A 20,525-nucleotide genomic window follows, 5' to 3' on the forward strand; every position below is an offset into this window, starting at 1 on the left:
ATGAATTCAGCCACGAGAGGACTTGGATAAATCTTGCTCATTTGCTCATTAACACAGGGGCTTGCGGACTGACTGGACTGCTTAATAATCTACCGGGAGTCAACACGGAATACAGGAATGTAACTGGGTGCTTACACGGATCTTCATGGTGGCTAAACAAGGATGTACACGGATGATAATCCGTCCGTCTAATCCGGGATAAAAATTGAACATGTTCAATTTTTGCCCCGGATATGCCGGTACATCAAGGATGGCGCCGGATGTGTAGTCGGTGTGTACACGGTAATCCCGGACTGTACACAGGTGACCCCGGATCGACAATCCGGGATGATCCGTGAAGGTGTAAAAGGGGCTTTATTAACATGCCCTAGGATATCCAACTCTCGAGCGCTTGGTCTATTGTACAAACATCGGAGGTATAAAGAAGCCTAGTCCAAAATACTTAAAAAAAACATTTTATTAAGCCTATAATCGTGATAATGATGAATAACAAAATGGGCACTAGACTATTACAAGATCAAAGCGCTTATAATAGAAAATGGACAAAGAATGATCAATCATAAGAATTTTGATAAAAATATTAATTTTTTTTTCACAAATTATTCAAATAAGTAAGAAACATCATATATATGCCTATGTATTTTTATTGATATTTTATTGTAGCACTGATTTATAGTTGTCTGATTTTATTTTACCTTTCTAGGTAACAGTCATAGATGTATTAATCGAATCTTTAACCGAAGAAAGATCATGGCATCATTGCTGTTTTATTTGAGAGAGTAAAGAACGTTGAATTATGTTTCTTAACGACGAGCATCCAAATTATGAAATGACATTCTAGGACACCTTTACCGACTCTTGAAGTAATTATTTTATTTAGCTCAATTTACTAACAGGTAACCGACAGTAAATGATCTTGAACAAAATTTTACCTGTTTAATATATTTAGTGCAATTTCACCCATTAATGAAATTACGCTAATTATCATTGAGCACATAATTATCTCAACGTTCATCGTCATCGTTGCGCTACACCGACGGAAATATTGAATTGATGATCAAATGTAAGTAATTTGCAAAATAATTTAATCATGGCTAATTGCAACAATTTTTTCATATTATTTCATTATCAGTACTACTTGAGTTGGAACGTTTGTATCACCACTTTCAATAAAGGAATAAATCCGTGTTGTTAATTCAGAACGTTTTTAAATGTTTATAAAGATTAGTAAGAGTCATTGAAAATTAATCATTAAATTTGTTTTTGTTTTTAACGCTCAGTTCATATCCCATTACATCATGTGGCATATTTAGTCTGCGGGCACAAACTCTTATTGACACTTTGATCAACAAATGGGTCTCCACGCAAATACTAGCACATATAAGACTTGCTGTTTCAATTAACCTTCAGTACACACGGCATTATAGGCTGCACATTCAGACTCAAGTAAAGGGTTTGTACAGCAGACTATGGCATATTTGCTATGGCCATCTCTAAAGATAGAAATTATGGTAATTTTGGTCACTAACGGTAACAGGGGCCTTGGAACGGGGGTGGATTGACCCCCCCCCCCCCCACACACACACACACACCCTCACCCACTCACGCACTATTTTCAGAAACCATGCGGTGAACAACAAGTGGAGCGCCTCTGGCAGTCTCACCTGCATCACGCAATTCAATATAGCAGCAGTGCTGACTTTGATAACTACTATAAAATAATTATTCACAAAAACACCATTTATATAATGATAAAATACTGTTTATTGACAATAAATGACATTTGACATTGATTATGCGACCTATTGTCAGGAATGCTTGGTTACCCTTATGTCCAAGTTTCATGAATCAGCTTCATATACTTTTAAAGTTATGATGGTAATTAAACAGATACCCCCAACTTGGCCAAAGTTCATTGACCCTAAATGACATTTGACCCTAATCATGAGACTTGAAACTCAAGCAGGATGTTTAGTAGTATTTGATTACCCTCATGGCCAAGTTTAATGAACTAGATTCATATACTTTTAAGTTATGCTGTCATTTCAAAAACTTAACCTTCGGTTAAGATTTGGTGTTGACGCCGTCGTCGCCGTCGGAAATGCAGCGCCTATAGACAAAAACGTAAAAACGACAATCTTACAACAACAACAACAACAAAGGGAAAACAAAATATATTAAGCAATGAACTGAATGTGGAAATATGAAGGAGAAGCAAAATGCATCGGCCTATTCATCTCTCCTCACATCACTCTGAAGAAGAGCCATTGGCTAAAGTGTGTATACCGTGTTAAAATAAAATATATGTTATGAAATCATATAATTATTTTTTAATAAACAACTGAGATGGCAAGAAACAAACAATAACTATGCCGATGCAGTCTGCAGAAGGAAAAGTAGAACGTGTATGTCTTAGTGAAAAAGACCGGATCATTAAGCTTCCTATTTCTGGAAAGAGTCGTCTGAGCAGATTGCCTCGTTATCCACTCCCTTATCGGTTGATTCAGCTTGTAGCTTCTTAATTGACTCGTCGTACTGTTCGTTAACGGGTTCACCAATGACTTCATCACCGAGTTGATCAACATCTTCTCCCTTTGGTATGGACAAATCATTGCATTTTCCAGCAGCTCCTTGTTCCTTCTCAGCTCCCTGTACGGTGTTCTTATCTTGTTGTGATGTGGATTCATGGTTCACTGTATCAACTGGCTCCTTTGATGTGTTTGAAATTTTTTTCTGTGAGTATCAAGAAATTAAAAAAAAATCAACAATGATATAATGGTTAAAGAAGTATATGGAGGGGAATAAATACTTAATGAAGTAAAAATTCCAAAAAAGAATTGAACTGATAATAAAAATGGCTGAATTTAAGTTAATTATTTAAATCTCTCGTTCAGTGTGTCCCTTCTTAATTAGATCTTGCAAGTGTTTTCTTTAATTGCACGAGTGGTTATTGGCGCTTATTTCAGTGGGTCTATGGGAATGATTATAGCAGGCGCGGATCCAGAGTCGGACTTTTACTGAGTGAGAATCGGCTGAAAATTTCGACGAGAAAAGAAAAGATCATTAGTCTAAGAAAAAAAATACAAGTAGCCCCCCCCCCCCCATGAAAAGCGGTGCACCACCAAAGATCAGCATACTCTCTTCGTTCTCCATCTGCTCTTGCCTATGTCATTCTAAATACAAAAAAGGCATGCTTCAATTCTATTCAATCTACCCCCCCCCCCCCTTTAAAAGCAAAGAAGCCAGCACTTTTTAAATGTAAAATATATGAAGATTTTATTGATATTATCATTGCCACATTTTATACCTTATGTTCATACACATCATCGTCACAATCGCGCAATTAGGCAAAATGAGGTTATTGACTATAGGCCAAGTATTGTCCCTGTATACCGAGTATCATCAGAGATTAGGATGTCACTCAATCAACAATTGTGTTTTGTTTTTGTTTTTTTTTCTTTCTTTTCCAAAGACCAGCCCAGGAATATGTTTCAAACTAAGCCTGATCATTACTTTGCGGACAATAAGATTAGTGAGTGCAGAGTTCCCCGGGGTTTTGTTTTGATAAATTCCATTTAAAAGGCGTCGCGTAAAGTTCGCAATTAACGCTATTATACAGTGTAAACTAATGATTGACACTTTTCCTTGAATATAATTTGGCCCCAGAGGTCAAGTCTCGGTGGATATCTACATGATAATGGATTAAATCTAATTTAAAAAGTGAAGTAAGATTAGAAATATATATTATCATTCCAAATAACTGAATGGACGGAGAAGAGCGTCTCGTTCGCTTTTAATGAGGATGTTTTTTCCCCAAGGCTTACGTATCTTATTAAAATGCAGTAGATTCTTGCGTCAAAATGTAATTATAGATTAATATTTTCACAACATCGCTTACATTTTAAGTTCACCAATAACACCATTGATAATAATCAAACTTGCCGTTTCGGATATCCTTGTTGGTAGAGGGTAGAGATACTCTTCTATTTTAGTGTTGATATCATCATCTAGTTTGACTATCTTACTAGCCCAGAGAGCAACAACTCGAGCTACATCATCGACAAGATCGTCAGGACTATGGAAGTAATCCTCGGTGTACTGTCAACAAAAATAGAAATACAAAAATGAAATAAATACCGTTTCAATTATTATAGATTTAAAATATGATCGACCGTTTCACTTTGATTTACAACGGTATTCAATAAATTTGCTTGTTTAAGATCATGGCAAAACTTACAATCTTACAAGCAAACTTCTTGAATTTCCTTTCAAATATGGATAAGACAAAATCAGTGGCAAGTTTCTATTCTATATTTTGTGAGGTTACGGCAGCTGCAACACGAGCAATGTGCACAGGATGAAATAATGACATCACACACACTTGTTCTTTTCGTTACAATAAAAAAATGTCATGATTTGTTTTTAATACAATATATTTCACTTCTCGTAAAATTTCAAATAATTCAATCGAAAATAACCCTATATTATTATTATTTGCTGCATTTACCATGAAAAAGTGCACTATGACTATGATTAACATTTTTCCACATTATCTGTTACAGTATCTATAAAAGGGAGATGTTTGAAATTAAGTGGTCAAAATGCTACCTAGTGTACATTAAAAAAACATAAGTCTTGCTTGTGGTACTACATAAGTACATTATCATATTGCTGAATTATTGTTCACACCTTGCAGACCGTCTCCATTGACAGGACTTACCGTTGATACATCACTGCGATTTAGAAGTTTAGCCCTCTGTCCCTTTTCCATTGTTTCAAGGATTATCTGAGAGATAGTATTACGTGCATCAATGCGCTCTGGTGTTGTCTTGGTCCTTAGTTCTTCTCTGATGACTGAAGATTCTATACTACATGCTTGCCGGCTCCTATTCATCGACGACCTCATGCTGGTCTGCAGATGGGTTGACTGAAACAGGTGAAGTGAAGGTATGGATTTCTCTTGAAATGTATATATGGAAACATATTTTTGGAAACTGGATCGATTGGTAACACTATAAATCTCAAGGATTTGAAATACAGATTCAAACATCATCTATTTTTCTTTCCTTCCTTTCTTCTGTCAAATTTGAATAAGAAATAATGTACTTTTATTTTTTCGCGGAATCCAAGTCATGTTTTTAATCCCTTGCCGATAATCAATAGCATCACATATACACAATCTATCCAAAAAATCGTATGGTTATTGTAACGTTTATGCAATTAAAGAAACGTATTCTTTAAAATTAAGAAATTTGACCTGTGGAGGTAAGCTTTCATTTGAAATGTATGAGAGGCCTTAAGCTTTATCAGACTTTCGTCGTAGATGGCGACATGACGTAGTTGCCTAAGCAGCACAATTGCAAATAAAAATGAGCTTTCATTCATGCCATTAAAGGAGACATTTACACTGACGATGAGTTAATTCTGATAAAAGCATAAAAATATTGGACAAGGTTTGATAAAAATTCTAAAAAGAATAAGAGAGTTTTGAATTTTTTTTTTGTAAAATGAGGAAGCTTCCCTTTTTATCGTGTGATATATTTGCGTTAAATGTAATCTTGTTTTATCATGACGAATACAAATATTTAATTAAACGGAGGGAATGTGAAAATATCTAATGACATTTCCTAATAAGCAAGTAACAAATAAAATCGCTTTTACTTTTTTCTAATGACATTCATAGAATTCATATCAGAGTGGGAACTGCTTATCTGTGACGTCACACAATCAAAACTTCAAAAATCCATTACTCCGTTATTGTTTGATGAATCTTTTATCAAATCTTCATCACTAATATTTTTTTGTCTAATTTCGCTACTTATAAAAATAACTTATCATCAGGGAGAACTTCCCCTTAAACCTCATTTGTGTTTTTTAGTGAGTAAAAGCACTTGCCCTATTGATGATTCTATTCCCTTCATAATCCGGTATCTGAGATTTATCTGTGATCTCTCTGAGGTCTGGTTTAGTGATGAGGATCTCACATTCGTCTCTGTCTGTTTCATCAAGAATCTGATCCAGTTTCTGAAGCACAAGCTCTACGAAGGCAAGATCTTTATCAGTTGAACCCTCCTTGGTCATACTTTCCCTCATTGACTGTCAATACAGTAATTAATCATGAGAAAGATAGAAAAATGAAAAAAAATCGTGGCGAGTCATCAAAAGAACACTATGAAAGTTTAGTTTTATGACCAATTTTAATATGATATTCATTTTTATTTTCCTCTTCGATTTCCTATCTTCCCCTTATTTTACCCTCGGTCATGGAACTATTCGAGAACAAGTATCGACCCTATCATGCCTACTATGTCCTAGTCTGCTGTGCAAACCCCTTTACTCAAGTTACGGGTCTGAATGTGCAGCCTACTCATGACTTGTGTACTGAAGGCCATCCCAGAAGGAAAAACCAGTAAGACCAGGAAGAATTTTTACTGGTTTCCAGTAGAATTTTACTGGTTTCCGTATATTTTTACTGGGCCAGTCGATTTTTAACTGGACCAGTAAAAATCAACCGGAGACCAGTTCCAACAATTGCATTTAGTTGAAGCAATTAGTAATACCAGTTAAATTGTTTTTCATCAAACTGGTGTTTCTGGCCCAATAAATAATGACTTTATTTCAAGTCGGATCATTTGACGAATTATGGAAAAAGTTATTATCGTTATCGTTGTTATCATCATTATTCTTATAATTATCATAATAATAATTATTATTATTATTATGATCATTGTTGTTATCATTCTTATTACTGTTATCATTGTTATCGATATTGTAATTATTACTATTAATATCATAATTATCAAGTATTAACATTATCATTAAAATAATTATTTCCTTTAATTATGATTAAGATCAAAGCAAGATATATTCCTCTGATATAGTCAACTGGTCTAAAGTAATTCATTGTTTGAAATTGAACTGGTCAAGACCAGTAATACCAGTAAATCTGATGATGCTGATCACGTGGTTTACCTCATTTGCATAATTCCTATTTTAAATAGAAAAATCAGGATTTAGAATGGAATATCCTTGCAATGGCACTCATTGTTGTTAACTTTCCAAATAAGTGTGTGCACTAATTCACAATGAAAATGTGTAATTTCATATATCACATTTAAAATAACAGCAGAAAGATTAATTTACTAACCATCTTTTCCATCACATTTCAGTGACCATGGTATATAACAAACCAAATGCATGTAATAAATTGATCCAGTAAGACCAGTACGAGGACCAGTTCGAGGACCAGTCAGACCAGTAAAAAATACCAGTAAAGACCAGCTTAAATTGGATACCAGTATGAAGACCAGTGAGACCAGTAACAACCACCAAAAACAAGACCAGTACAAAATTCCAGTAATTCAAGACCAGTTTAATTTTTAACTGGACCAGTAAAATTTTAACTGGACCAGTATGACCAGTTAGACCAGTAAACCGATGTCCCAATTTCCACAGTTACCAGTTAAAATTCTACTGGTCTAACTGGTCCAGTGGAACTGGTTTTTCCTTCTTGGATCTCTGAAACAGGAAGTTTTGTATGTGCTAGTCTTTGTGTGGAGACACACTTGTTGATTAAAGTTTCAATCAGGGTATGTGCCTGCAGACTAACCATGCCCCCCCCCCCCTTCCTCTGAACACCGCCCGTGTTCATGTTTAACATTTTGGGTACTGTCATTGAATTGGCAAAAAAAAACCAATGTCTCATTATATTAAAGAACCCAGATCCGATGCGGGTATGCTAGCCAAAACAAAGCATTTCCACAGGAAATGTACACAAGTGCATTGTTATAATAGTTATTTGGCCTGAGCTGGCTATAATTGCGAAGTGAAACATACACACTGACGTAAATCCAAGCAGTGAACCTACCGTTCGGGGGGGGGGTGATATTTTGTTGTTTCACCCCACCCCCCCCCCTTGAATAGTATGACGTCACGGATTTACGCCAATGAACTTACATGATTTCATTTTGGAGGGGGATGAATGGAGTTACTATATATCTTGGGCCAATCGAAATAGAGTTGCACCTTAACCCCCCCCCCCCCTAAAAAATGAATAAAAAGCAAAACACGAGAAAGGGAGTTATATGCCGGTCTGGCATATCGATTTGACTAATGATCAACATGACAAAGTTTTGCCTACGGAAATTTGACAGACCGGTTTGGCTAATGATACATAGGCCTATCGGTTCGACCAGACACACACCACTTTGACATGACAGTTACCGGTTTGACTTAGACGCATAGCGATTTGGCAAATAAACCGGCAAACCGGGCTGACATGGCTACAAATTCCAAAGATATTGAACTCACACTCTGTAACAACGACGCATTGAGAGGGGTACTTGCTTCGGTTGGTAACTGGCATTCTTTGTAAGGTTTTACACGTTTGTTTAGAAGTCGAATGATGACAGCTTTTAGCGATTTCTTCTCCTCTTCTGACGACGAACGCAGATCATCGAGTAAAACTTGTCCGACCAGAATAAACGACAGCTCAGGAGCATCTGCAAAGATCTGAAAGACCAGAGCCAGGAAACAGATAGGTTTGCATGAAATGCAAATTTGACAACAAAAATGGAGACATAATCAATGTCAATCGCTCGAACAAGACATGCATGATTAAAGCTTGGGATTGTTGATGCACCATATCGGGAGAGCATTCAGGCATAATGATATTAAGTTATTATTAAACCCTTATTTTATTCAAAAAGTGGTGGGCTGATAAGTGGGCGAATGAAATTTTTTACCAGGCTTCACAATTGTTCCTCTTGTATTTCGTGTATATTTCGAGAAACTATTTTTTTTCACAATAATCATATTCGGAACAATTTCAGGTTTAGATTATGCCAGGTCTGTTGGTGCCACAACCCATTAGGTATTAGGTCCAATGTAACAAAAAAATGGGTAAGATCTAAAACAAAAGTGTTAACATCGGACCCGAATTCTAGGTCAATCAATCCACCCATTTGTTATTCTTCTTAATGTGTTTTAGGGCAAAGTATCCGATTCTTGAGATGGTTTCATGATGAAAAACCGTGTTTCAATTACCAATCTCCTCATTTGCATATCTAGCATAAGATGAAACAATATTATTAAAAGAAAATCGGGGGATTTCAAAACAAAGAAGTACACAGAGAACATAATATACTCACATTTTGGCAGAAAATTTGCATAAGTAGATTAAACGAAATTTGATCATTGACATTTTCCTAAAAACTCATAAGAGGCTTATTGAAAACGAAAACCACATCTTTCTCGGAAGCTGTATTTCATTGTACAGCATATGATCCACATTTTCCCGCTTTCACAAGGAATGAAAGTTAATTACATTACTTACAATTTCTTCATTGAAATCTTTCAAAGGAACATCCACGCTGTGTAAATCTTCTTCGACACTCTTCATACGATGTTGAAGGGTACTAAATCTCAAGTCATCCAATGCATTATCTTGATTATCAGACATAGGCTGTTAAGATACGAAAATGTGGAAAATTAACAATCTCCTTCAGACAAGATTTTAATTGTTGAATAAAGATGTAATAATATTCCAGCTTGATATCAAATATTGGTTGCCAGTGCATGCCGAAGAACAAATATGCAGTCATGGCAGTGTAATAGATCTAATCTCGTAGCCTTATTATACTAGTAATGTTTTGGCTTAAACTTCTTCTGCAACGATGTTCTTTATATTGTGAAATTTACAGTAAACTCTTGTTGTTTAACAATTAAAGAGGTGTTTAAAGTTTTCAAGAAAGAATTTTTAAGATATAAAATCATATAATGTTAAATCATCAATAATGCATTCCTTCCAGACTGTAAAAACTGTTAAACAACTAATGTACAGTTGATATAATGAACAAATAATAATTTGGATGATTGATATAGCGCTTAACATCATTTTAGTAGGCCTATTATATTATTATTGCAACATTTTTTACCTTTATTTTGGGATTCTTCGGCCGTTCCACATTTTTATTCAGTATTATAAAGTGCTTATACTAAAACTTACCTGAATTCATGTTTTATTATATACATTCCTTTTTTGTTCTTTAAAATATACTTGCATGCCTATTTAGTAATTAGAATACATTATTGTTACAGTTAGTTTAGGGATATATTTATAGATTATTCTATATATATAATTATGACATATAAACTGACTTGAAACTGATTTAAACGATTGTACATTACCGTAGTCGCTCGTTGAAATCTGCTGTCTCCAAACACGAATGAAATTCCTGATTAATATATCAAAAAGAGAAAAGTTGAAGCTCATTCAAAATTGAGTTGGTATTTCTATCGAGACATGATTTTGTGTGATTTTTGCTTATATTTATTCAAATTCTATCATATCGTGCTTAGGATTTTTTTTCCACTCAGGTTCTACTTAATGTACATGTACTCATCATACTACCTCTATAGTCATGATAGTGATATGCATATCTGGAATCAGTAGTTCTAGTGACCTTTCATTTGATTACCTCTCCCCCCCCCCCCCCCAATTTTTTCGCAACAACTTTTTATATCATGTTGAGCTTAAACTCACCCCTGCACATCACTGTGTATAATGTGTTATCGTCAGTCAACTTGGACAATATATTATGTGACTTGCCCCCCCCCCCTCCAAAAAAAAAAATTATGATAATAAAATAAATGAATAAATGGAAATAAAATTGATAAAAATTAATTGATAATTAAATGAAATAAAGTAAATAAATAGATAAAAAATAAATAAATAAAATACATCAAAATAAATAAATGTATACAAAAAAAATAAGACGGTCATGAATTTTGAGGATTTTTATTGGGCAAATTTGATCAACAATACCTACAAACAGCAATTTTTTATTGAGAAGAAAATCAGTGAGAGCTTAAAAATAATAAGGAGAAAACAAGTCAACATAAGATGTGCACATTGTGCAATCTCAGTAAGTCTTCCAAGCAGTCCAGAGAAAAGTCAGGTATCTCGTATTACATTTGATTTTACAGCTTCAAATTTTTGACAGTATGAAGTTACTATTTCAAATAAGATAATTTTCACTTTTTTACTTCTTGGAAACCATATACATTTAATTAACCATTTGCAGAGAACCTTTCCCGGTGGCGTATTCTTGGTTTTAGGGTGGCCAAGTGAGGGTATTTATTTGGTTTATTTCAACACCCGGTGAGGCATCTTTTATCTTTTAGATGTGACTTTAACAACGCAGTTCTTACATTATGTAGAAAAGTCCCGTATGTGACTTATTATTAAAAACAGAGAAATATTACTCTAATAGCAGGTGCAGAAAGGAGGCAAACCTTCTTTGCGGTATCTGTAAGCCCCAAATATTATCAGGACAGCGAAAGTGATGATTAGTATAACGACGATTGGCAACCATATCGATAAAGCAGAATTTGGCGTTTCTTCTGTAGGGCCAACGTTCATTCCTGCATTCCTTCCACCTAAAGAAAAATGTTAAAAAGCAACCAAGATCATTCTATAGTATGCATAGACGGTTCAATATATATTTTGACCCGGAACAAATTGCAACAAATGATTTTTCAACTGTTTCTGGCAGTATTTGACCTCAGGAATAACATAATAAAAATCTACCAAAATTCGCATACGGGAAAGTAGTTATTTTCAAGATGGCGTCCAAGATGGCCGCCATTCACTGAAAATGGATTGTACTCACTCATTATCCACCCTAGAATCCTATTTCGGTTCATATTCCATGGTCCAGTTAGTATACGAATTTATTGATACAAGTTAGAGTGAATATTAGCACTCCAGGGTACCAGGAAATCCAAGATGGCGCCCAAAATGGCTGCCGTAGGATTACAAAATCCACATTTTATTCTTCTATTATTTACTTAAGTGGCTTTAATTTGGTTTCTATTCGATGGTTTTAATGGCGAAGTAGTACATCGGGACATGTTACAAGAAGAGCCAGTGGTCTGATGTGTCCAAAAATCCAAGATGGCTTCCAAAAATGGAGTTTGTAATGGCTGTTAATACTTAAAATTGACATAGCTCATATCATATCCACCTGGGCGATATGATTTTGGTGTCTAGACCATGGTTTCAATGGTCAAATAATACAAGTTACAAGGACAGCCATTGGTCAGGTATGTTAAAAAATCCAAGATGGCTTCCAAAAATGGAGTGAAAAAATGTTGCTGCTCCTTTGAAAAATCCAACATAGTTTGTTCAATATCCGGGAATATGATTTCTGTGCCTATACCATGATTAAATGGGTCAAATAATACATTGGGATAATTTACAAGAACGATGGGTGATCAAGTATTACCAAAAGTCCACGATGGCCTTAAAAAAGGTATAAATTAACCGCTGGTATTTACAAATGGACATGATTCATGTAATATCCGTCAAGGGCATATGATTTTGATGTCTATACCATGGTTTTGAAAGTCAGAAAATTAGTAACAAGGACAGTCAGCGGTCAAGTACGTCGAAAATCCAAGATGGCTTCCAAAATTGAAGTCTAAAATGACTACTGTTACTTTAAAAATGGACTAGTTCATTTAAAATCCACCAAGGAGATATGATTTCGGTGTCCACACTATGGTTTCATGGTTGAAATATTACGTTTGGACTGGTTATAGTAATATGCAGTTGTCCAATTTGCCTAAAAATCCAAGAGGTTTTCAAAAAAGGCATCTATAACAACTCATATCACTCAATAATGGTCAGAGTTCTACAATATCTACATGTAAGAAATAATGTTGCTGTCTACTGGGTATGAAGGGTCAAATAATACATTCGGACAAGTAACAAGGAAGGTTTATAGTATTCCATTTTGTCCATGGTAGATTAAAAAATTTCATCAAAATGGGTGCTGTTACCAACTCATGAAACAATATAAGTTATCCCTATGCATTTAAGTGTACGCACCAAGATTATTTCTCACAGGTGGATATTGTAGGAACTAAGTCAATTTTTAAGTAACAGCATTCATTTTAGAACCCATATTTTTAAGCTAACTTGGATTTTAAGGCAAATTTTTTAGGCATATCATGGTAACCAGTCCCAAAGTATTTTTTACCCATGAATCCCCAAGGTGTATTTGTAATGTTCTACATCGACTTTTAAGTAACAACAGTCATTTAAGACCCCGATTTTTAAAGCCATCTTCGATTTTAGACATACCTAACACCTGACTGTCCTTTCAACTTAACCCAATTTATTTTTAGTGCAGACACCAAAATTATACTTCCAAGGTGTATTTCTAATAAACTATGTATACTTTTAAGTAACAACAGTCAATTTACATACCATTTTTTTAAGTCATCTTGGATTTTTTTTTAACATACAGACAACTGACTGGTCTTGTAACTTACCCTAGTGTATTACTTGACCCTTTAAGCCATGGTTTAGTCACCAAACTCATATTAGGCAGACAGGTATTGAAAAAAACCATGTCCTTTTAAAAGTAAAATCAGACAATTTTTACTCCATTTTCGGAAGCCATCTTGGAATTTCGGACATAGTAGACCACTGACTGTCATTGTAACTTGTCCAATATATAATTTGACCCTTGGAATCATAGTTTAGACACCGAAATCATATCTCACAGGCGGGTGTAAAATGAGCTATGCCACTTTTAAGTATCAGCAGCCATTTTAGAATCAATTTTTGGAAGCCATATTGGATTTTTGGTCATACCAGACCACTGACTGTCCTTAAAACCTGTCCTAATTTATTATTTTGACCCTTGAAACCAGTGGTTTAGACACCAAAATCGCATCTCCCAGGCCGATATGAAATAAGCTACATGTATGTCCGCTTTAAGTAACAGCAGTCAATTGAGATCAATTTTTGGAAGCTATTTTAGATTTTTTGACATACCAGGCCACTGACTGTCCTTATAACTTGCCCTAATGTATTATTTGACCCTTGAAACCAGTGGTTTAGACACCAAAATCACATCTCCCAGGCCGATATGAAACAAGCTATGTCCGCTTTAAGTAACAGCAGTCAAGTTAGAATCAATTTCTGAAAGCCATTTTAGACTTTTTGACATACCAGGCCACTGACTGCCCTTATAACTTGCCCTAATATATTATTTGACCCTTGAAACCAGCGGTTTAGAAATCAAAATCACATCTCCCAGGCCAAAATGAAATGAGCTATGTCCACTTTAAGTATTAGCAGCCATTTCAGAATCAATGTTTGGAATCCATCGCCGATTTTTGCACATTCCAGACCACAGACTTTCCTTATAACTTGTCCCAATTTATTATTTGACCCATTTAACCATGGTATAGCCACAAAAGTCATATTTCTAGATATTGAGCAAACTATGTAGTTTTTGTTAAGTAGCAACAGCAATTTTAAACTCCATTTTCGGAAGCCATGTTGGATTTTTAACATACTGGACCACTGACTGTCCTTATTACTTGTCCTAGTGTCTTGTTTGATCATTAAAAAATTGGTCTAGACACCAAATCATATGTCCCAGGCAGATATAAAATGAATTGTGTCCATTTTAATTATCAACAGCCATTTTAAACTCCATTTTTGGAAGCAATCTTGGATTTTTGTACACCATCTTGGATTTGTGGACACACCAAACCACTGGCTGTCATTTTAATTTGTTCCAATGTACCACTTCACCCTTAAAACCATTGAATAAAACCAAATTAAAGCCACTTAGATAAATTGTTGATTTTCAGCCTACGGCAGCCATTTTGGGTGCCATCTTGGATTTACCAGGCACACTGAAGGGCTTATAATTCATTCTAGCTTGTATCAATACGTTTTACACCCTAAACCATGGAATATGAATAAAAATAGGACTCTATAGGGTGGATAATGAATCAGTTTTATCTATTTCCAGTGAATGCCAGCCATCTTGGACGCCATCTTGAAAATAACCACTTTCCCAGACGCGGATTTTGGTAGATTTTTAGCATGTTGTCAAATAGTACAAAAAACCGTTGAAAAATCATTTGTTGCAATTAGTTCCGGGTAGGGGTATTTTTGGTCGCATATTGACCCGTCTACCATTTTTAAGCGAAAATATGACATCAAGTGTTTTAGCTACTGGTCTACATGTACATCAAGTAGGCACACTCGTTAAAGGTCAAGTCAACCCCAGAAAAATGTTGATTTGAATAAATAGAGAAAAATCTAACCAGCATAACGCTGAAAATTTCATTAAAATCGGATGTAAAATAAGAAAGTTATGACATTTTAAAGTTTCACTTATTTTTCACAAAACAGTGATATGCACAACTCAGTGACATGCAAATGAGACAGTCGATGATGTCCCTCACTCACTTTTTCTTTTGTTTTTTTAATGTTTGAATAATACAATATTTCATTTTTTACAGATTTGACAATAAGGACCGACTTGACTGAACTATATAATAATAAACAGTGCTAATTACACATGTTCAGGGAGGAATTAATCGTTTTTCACTTGACAATGAAGAGAAAATGAGAATATTTCATATTTCATATAATAAAATACAAAAGAAATAGTGAGTGGATGACGTCATCAGTTTCCTCATTTGCATACCGATCAGGATGTGCATATAACTGTTTTGTGAAATTAAGTGAAATTTTAAAATGTCATAACTTTCTTATTTTACATCCGATTTTGATGAAATTTTCAGTGTTTTGCCTGTTGGATTTTTTTCTTTGTATTCAAATCCACTTTTTGTCGGGATGAACTTGTCCTTTAAGAAATCACAATCACTTCAAAATGGCAAAGAAAAAAAAAGATACGATGCGCCCCCCCCCCCCCTCTATCTCTCTCTCTTTCCATCTATCTTTCTTTTTTGTACAGTTAGACATCAATCTTTCCTTTAAAGGGAAAGTCCACTCTGGAGAAAAGTTTGTTGTAAAAAATCAATAACAAATAATATGATATATTGATGAAGGTTTGAGAAAATCCTTCAAAGAGTAAGAAAATTATTAGAATTGTATTTATGATTTTAATGCTTGTGACGTCATGAACGAGCAGCTTCCGCACATGTTTTGTAATACAAAATACATGATTTTTTTTGGTCAATTTTGTATTTTTCCTTTTTTTTTGTCTTTATTTCAAATTTTCAATTTTAATTTTGAGTTATGACTTTCAATTTTAGATTTTTTTTAATAATGAAGGTACAATTAAAACCATTCATTTTTTTTTTTTTTAAGGCATTTCATTGATTTATTTTTTATTCGCGTAACATGGACAGCTGCTGGCATATGACGTCACAAATAAAAATATACATTTCTAATAACCTTGTTAATCTTTGAAGGAAATTCCTAAAGACATTTACCAATATTTTTTCTACGACTAACAATACACATTTCGTTAGGGTAAACTTCCCCTTTAAGCTTATCACACTCCTTTTGACATAATTATCACTGAAAAATATATTATTCGTGCATGTACGTACCTATGACATTCAACTGAACTGGCCTGCCTTTTATTACTTTCAAATCTGCTACTACTTTGCAGGAGTAATTTCCAGAATCGGTTTCTACGAGATCCTGTATTCCTAGAGAGGTTACACTCTCAATCGAGTAATTCCGACTGTTAATAACCACCGTATTATTTCTCACGGAGTAAACTGTGACGTCATCTTTCTGCCAGTATAACGAATGTAGATTAGTCTTTTCAACGGCAGCAGCAGTGCATGGTAAAGTTACATCATGTCCTTCTGATATGTGAAAAACTAGTCAAAGAAACAACAAACAATACGCTAAATAATACGTTTTCCATGTTTCTACAACGATTCTTTTACCGCAAGACTCCACCCGGTCTGTCTATGATTTTTGTTTAATAGGCCGACATCATACGGCAGTTGTTGCGTTACCCTTGTGGTATAGTATTGTTGGAGAAACAAGAAGAACTTATTATTTATCTTTATCACTCAACAAATGATTCATTTGATTTGATAAACAATACGCTCATTACTTTTTTTGTTATATGGAAAAGAATTTCACCATCATTTTCCTGTTCATGATTAAAGCTTTGCTCTATCGAAGCAATCAGTCCATAATCATTATTATTTTTTTTTATAAGTACCATTTTAAATGTATCATACAAATCAATTGATGTTACAATTGTAAAGGAACATTTAAACTCTACAAAGGTTGAGTAAACATCAACCCAATGTTTAGTAAAAAATTAATAATTTTTTTTTGGGGGGGTAAAATAGGTGGTATGTTCATGGATGAATATTCACACAACCTTGCATTGAAATATTACACATCAAAAAGAATCATTTCAACCAACAAACATGCGCGCTTTTTCTTTACCATGTATTGTTTAAAACTGCAAGAACCTGCCAATATCAGAACTGCTCCTTAGATAACTGCACCAGTGCATTTTGAAAAGGGTGTGGGACGTAATATGGTACGCAAACTTTCTTGATGAAGCAAATCGTAACTTTTCTAGCCAAATTTTACAGTGAAAATATCGTAAATTTACTAAAGTAATGTAAAAGCCCCTGTATTTAAAATCAAATATGTTTACCAACATTCCGCGGACTTGTAAACAATCGGGGACTTTTACATTGTTTTCAGTATAACCGAGCCTTTCGTTTTATTTTACGCTTTTTTCGTTGTACGTGTAACCCAGGGCCGGAAATTACGGTTTCACGGCAATTTCCTCGCAAAAAAATAATACGGACACTTTTTATCAACAACAAAAAAATGCAATATACTGTATAGATTTTCTTTTGTTTATACTTTTTCCGTTTTCTTTCTTTCCTTTTTTTTAATGTTTGGTTCCCCTCAGGATTGTCCCACTTTATTATGGGGGCCTAATAAATTCATTGAGGCGGTCGCCCCCCCCCCCCCGTGCTAACGCCCTTTATAAATACTACCATTTGAATGTTCATTTACATCAGAATAACCATTATAAAATAGGGCATTATGGAAAGAGAATCCTTTTCTCCGCCTTGTATATCCCCTTTGTCTGCCCGAACCCCCTCTATCTCTCTTTCTCTCTCCCTCTCTTTTTCTAGCTCAACTATATACATGATCTTCCTGCCTTTTCCCAATCTTCTTTCTCTTTCACTTCCTGTGTTTAATATTTGTTCATATCCTACATTGTGTATGTATACCACAATAACACACCATAATACATTGCTACTAATTTAAAGCAAGAGGCTGCATTGGACTTACACATTTAAACGGTGTGGGATTGCGCCTCTCATCATATAGGCCTACCAACGTGTATAGGCCTATGCACTGCAAGAAAATACCCTTCAATTGCAATTCAATAACAGGTCTCGAAATTAAAAAAAAAGAATGTAGTCGGTTTGCGCTCAGTATATTTAATTGTAACATTTTCAGCATTATGCTTGATTTGTGGACGTCAGGGGTTTTTTGCAACGCATATTATATTACCTTGTTCTGTATTGGAACTGACTGCCATCAATTGGAAGATGACGATGTGGACAATGCTTTTATATGCCATGTTGCCAGATGCATTTCTGTAAGAAAAATAGATATATAATCAAAACCTCCAAAACATGATGCATAATCAACTAAAAATATATATGATTGTGTATAGAATAGGCTGACCTACTATAGCAATATATACTGAACTTTCAAATCTCCATTTCTAAAGCAAGAATAAAATAATAATCACAATGGGCTATGCAGACACCTTCGACATGAGACCAAAACGGAAATCTATAAACTTCCCATAAATGACGCATTGAACTGAACTGAATTTAATTTAATACCAATCATGAAAAACAACGTTTTTTGAGCAAACATATACAAACAAAATTACCATTAGAAAGTATAAAGAAAATGAAGTGGGATCATACAAAGTTTTGAAAAACTTGTGCCACGAACCCAATTAACCTAAACATAATTAAGGTCTACATAATGCATACTGTACATGGGGAAAAAATCTTAAATTGGTTAGAAATTAATTTCAAAAGAATAGCGAAAACAAAAATGAAGTAAAAACAAAACAAAAATCTATATTTCATTAATTTTAAAATAAATACTCCTAAAACCTACGTTTAAAAGATGAACTGAGTTCACCCTGTGTTACACAGAAGGCATGAAAGGGGAATGCTGATCTAGAAAGGAGGTATGACCATATTTGACACGGTAATTTAATTTGTTTCTTGTATTATAACTATAAAATGGTTTCGTTTCTAAAAACCAGTGGCGTAAGAAGCCCGAAATGTTGAGGGGACAAATATGGCACATTGTGCAAAATTTTTAAAAAGTTGCGAACGAGCGACGCGAACGTTAAGGGTAAAATACATGTATATTTCAGCGTCTATCTCCCCGTTTCTTTCCTTTTATCTTCTTTATTTTTCTTGGTCTTGAAAACTGTTTTTGAGGAAAGGCTATACCTAACCAGGCCCCCTACCCCGATACGCCACTGCTTAAAACAATGACATTAATTTAATAATTCAATCTTTACTTACGATTTCCAACGTTATTTGGATCATCACAATTTTAATGTTATATTTTATATCGAGTATACAAATTTTATTTAAAAAAATTATAGGGGTGCATGGATCAATGCACCCTGCAATCCCCCCCGGTACCAATGAAGGCCATCCAGGGCCCTATTACAAAATGGAATATGCAAATCACGATATCCATGCACAATATTTACAGCGGATACTATTGCCACTTCCTACTTCCAGAACACAGAACATAGGCCTATAGGACTTATTCATCAGAATTCAATCTGGTGAAAATATGGAGTAACATTAACATTATCAAATTTATAAACAATCAAGTAATAATAATTATCAACTTCATTTCATCCAGACAGTCAACTCTCTACCACTGCGGGTCATTGTTTCAAGATATGAAATCTACATCTATAGTATAACGTGATGAAAATTCCTATCCTTCTCTAATATCATATTAATGCACATATATAGGCCTACTTACCCGAACCGAATGTTCACAAAATATCCATTCTAAGCCCTCGGTACATGTAGAACTAGAATGTGTATTATACAATGACATCCACGAATGAAAGAAAATTCCGTCACGTGGAAATCAACCATCGACAGAAATGCGTGGTAACTCTCGAAACACGTATAGGACGACCATTGCCTTGGTGCACGGATATTGATGAATCGGTGTTACGAGGTCAGCTTCACGTAAAATAACGCACTTGTCAAAGGTTACAAAATTTGAACGATCCTTGTCACGTGCGTCATCATGGAGGACATGGATTAACCTTGGGGAATCCCCAAAATGTACCTCTACAACCCCCCCCCCCCCCTCATGCCCCTTGCTCCGCCAACGATGTCCCTCATCATAATGCTTCTAAGCATTAGTCTCAACGCAGAGACCGTGATATCTCACCGAGTCACTCATCTTTTTAATAACAGAGTTTTCTGAGAGATACCGTCGACGTCATCATTCGAATCGCGCAGAACGGTGTATCCGAATGAAGGGACACAATAAGCCATTAAAAAATGGGTACAACATAAAGTATGGGGCACAATTTCTAAGACTGTGGACCTTTGAAAGAAAGAGAAAATAAAGTAATATTTGGTTGGAATTTGACAAAAATCCATCAATAGGAGAG

The 20,525-nt window shown here is 34.8% G+C and overlaps 1 protein-coding gene across 1 annotated transcript; it reads right to left on the minus strand.

The window, feature by feature from the left end:
• Positions 1 to 433: 433 nt before the first annotated feature.
• LOC129271281 (uncharacterized) lies at positions 434 to 20,323 on the minus strand. The gene is made up of 11 exons (XM_064106637.1): positions 19,877 to 20,323; positions 18,353 to 18,438; positions 16,393 to 16,671; positions 11,296 to 11,439; positions 10,189 to 10,235; positions 9,335 to 9,463; positions 8,311 to 8,511; positions 5,896 to 6,096; positions 4,721 to 4,927; positions 3,943 to 4,098; positions 434 to 2,733 (listed from the first exon to the last, which is right to left on the minus strand). The coding sequence occupies exons 2-11, from the start codon at positions 18,420 to 18,422 to the stop codon at positions 2,443 to 2,445; spliced, it is 1,725 nt and encodes a 574-aa protein (XP_063962707.1). The 5' UTR covers positions 18,423 to 18,438; positions 19,877 to 20,323; the 3' UTR covers positions 434 to 2,442.
• Positions 20,324 to 20,525: the final 202 nt, after the last annotated feature.

Source organism: Lytechinus pictus, chromosome 11, assembly GCF_037042905.1.
Source record: "Lytechinus pictus isolate F3 Inbred chromosome 11, Lp3.0, whole genome shotgun sequence".
Lineage (NCBI taxonomy): Eukaryota > Metazoa > Echinodermata > Echinoidea > Temnopleuroida > Toxopneustidae > Lytechinus > Lytechinus pictus.

Excerpts from the sequence above, each read along its gene's own strand:
- LOC129271281 (XM_064106637.1), bottom strand. The coding sequence starts at position 18,422 with ATGGCATATAAAAGCATTGTCCACATCGTCATCTTCCAATTGATGGCA. Across the intron at positions 10,236-11,295 it reads TTACAGATACCGCAAAGAAG|GAATTTCATTCGTGTTTGGA; the intron begins GTTTGCCTCCTT and ends TATATTAATCAG. Across the intron at positions 4,099-4,720 it reads ATCGCAGTGATGTATCAACG|TACACCGAGGATTACTTCCA; the intron begins GTAAGTCCTGTC and ends TTTTGTTGACAG.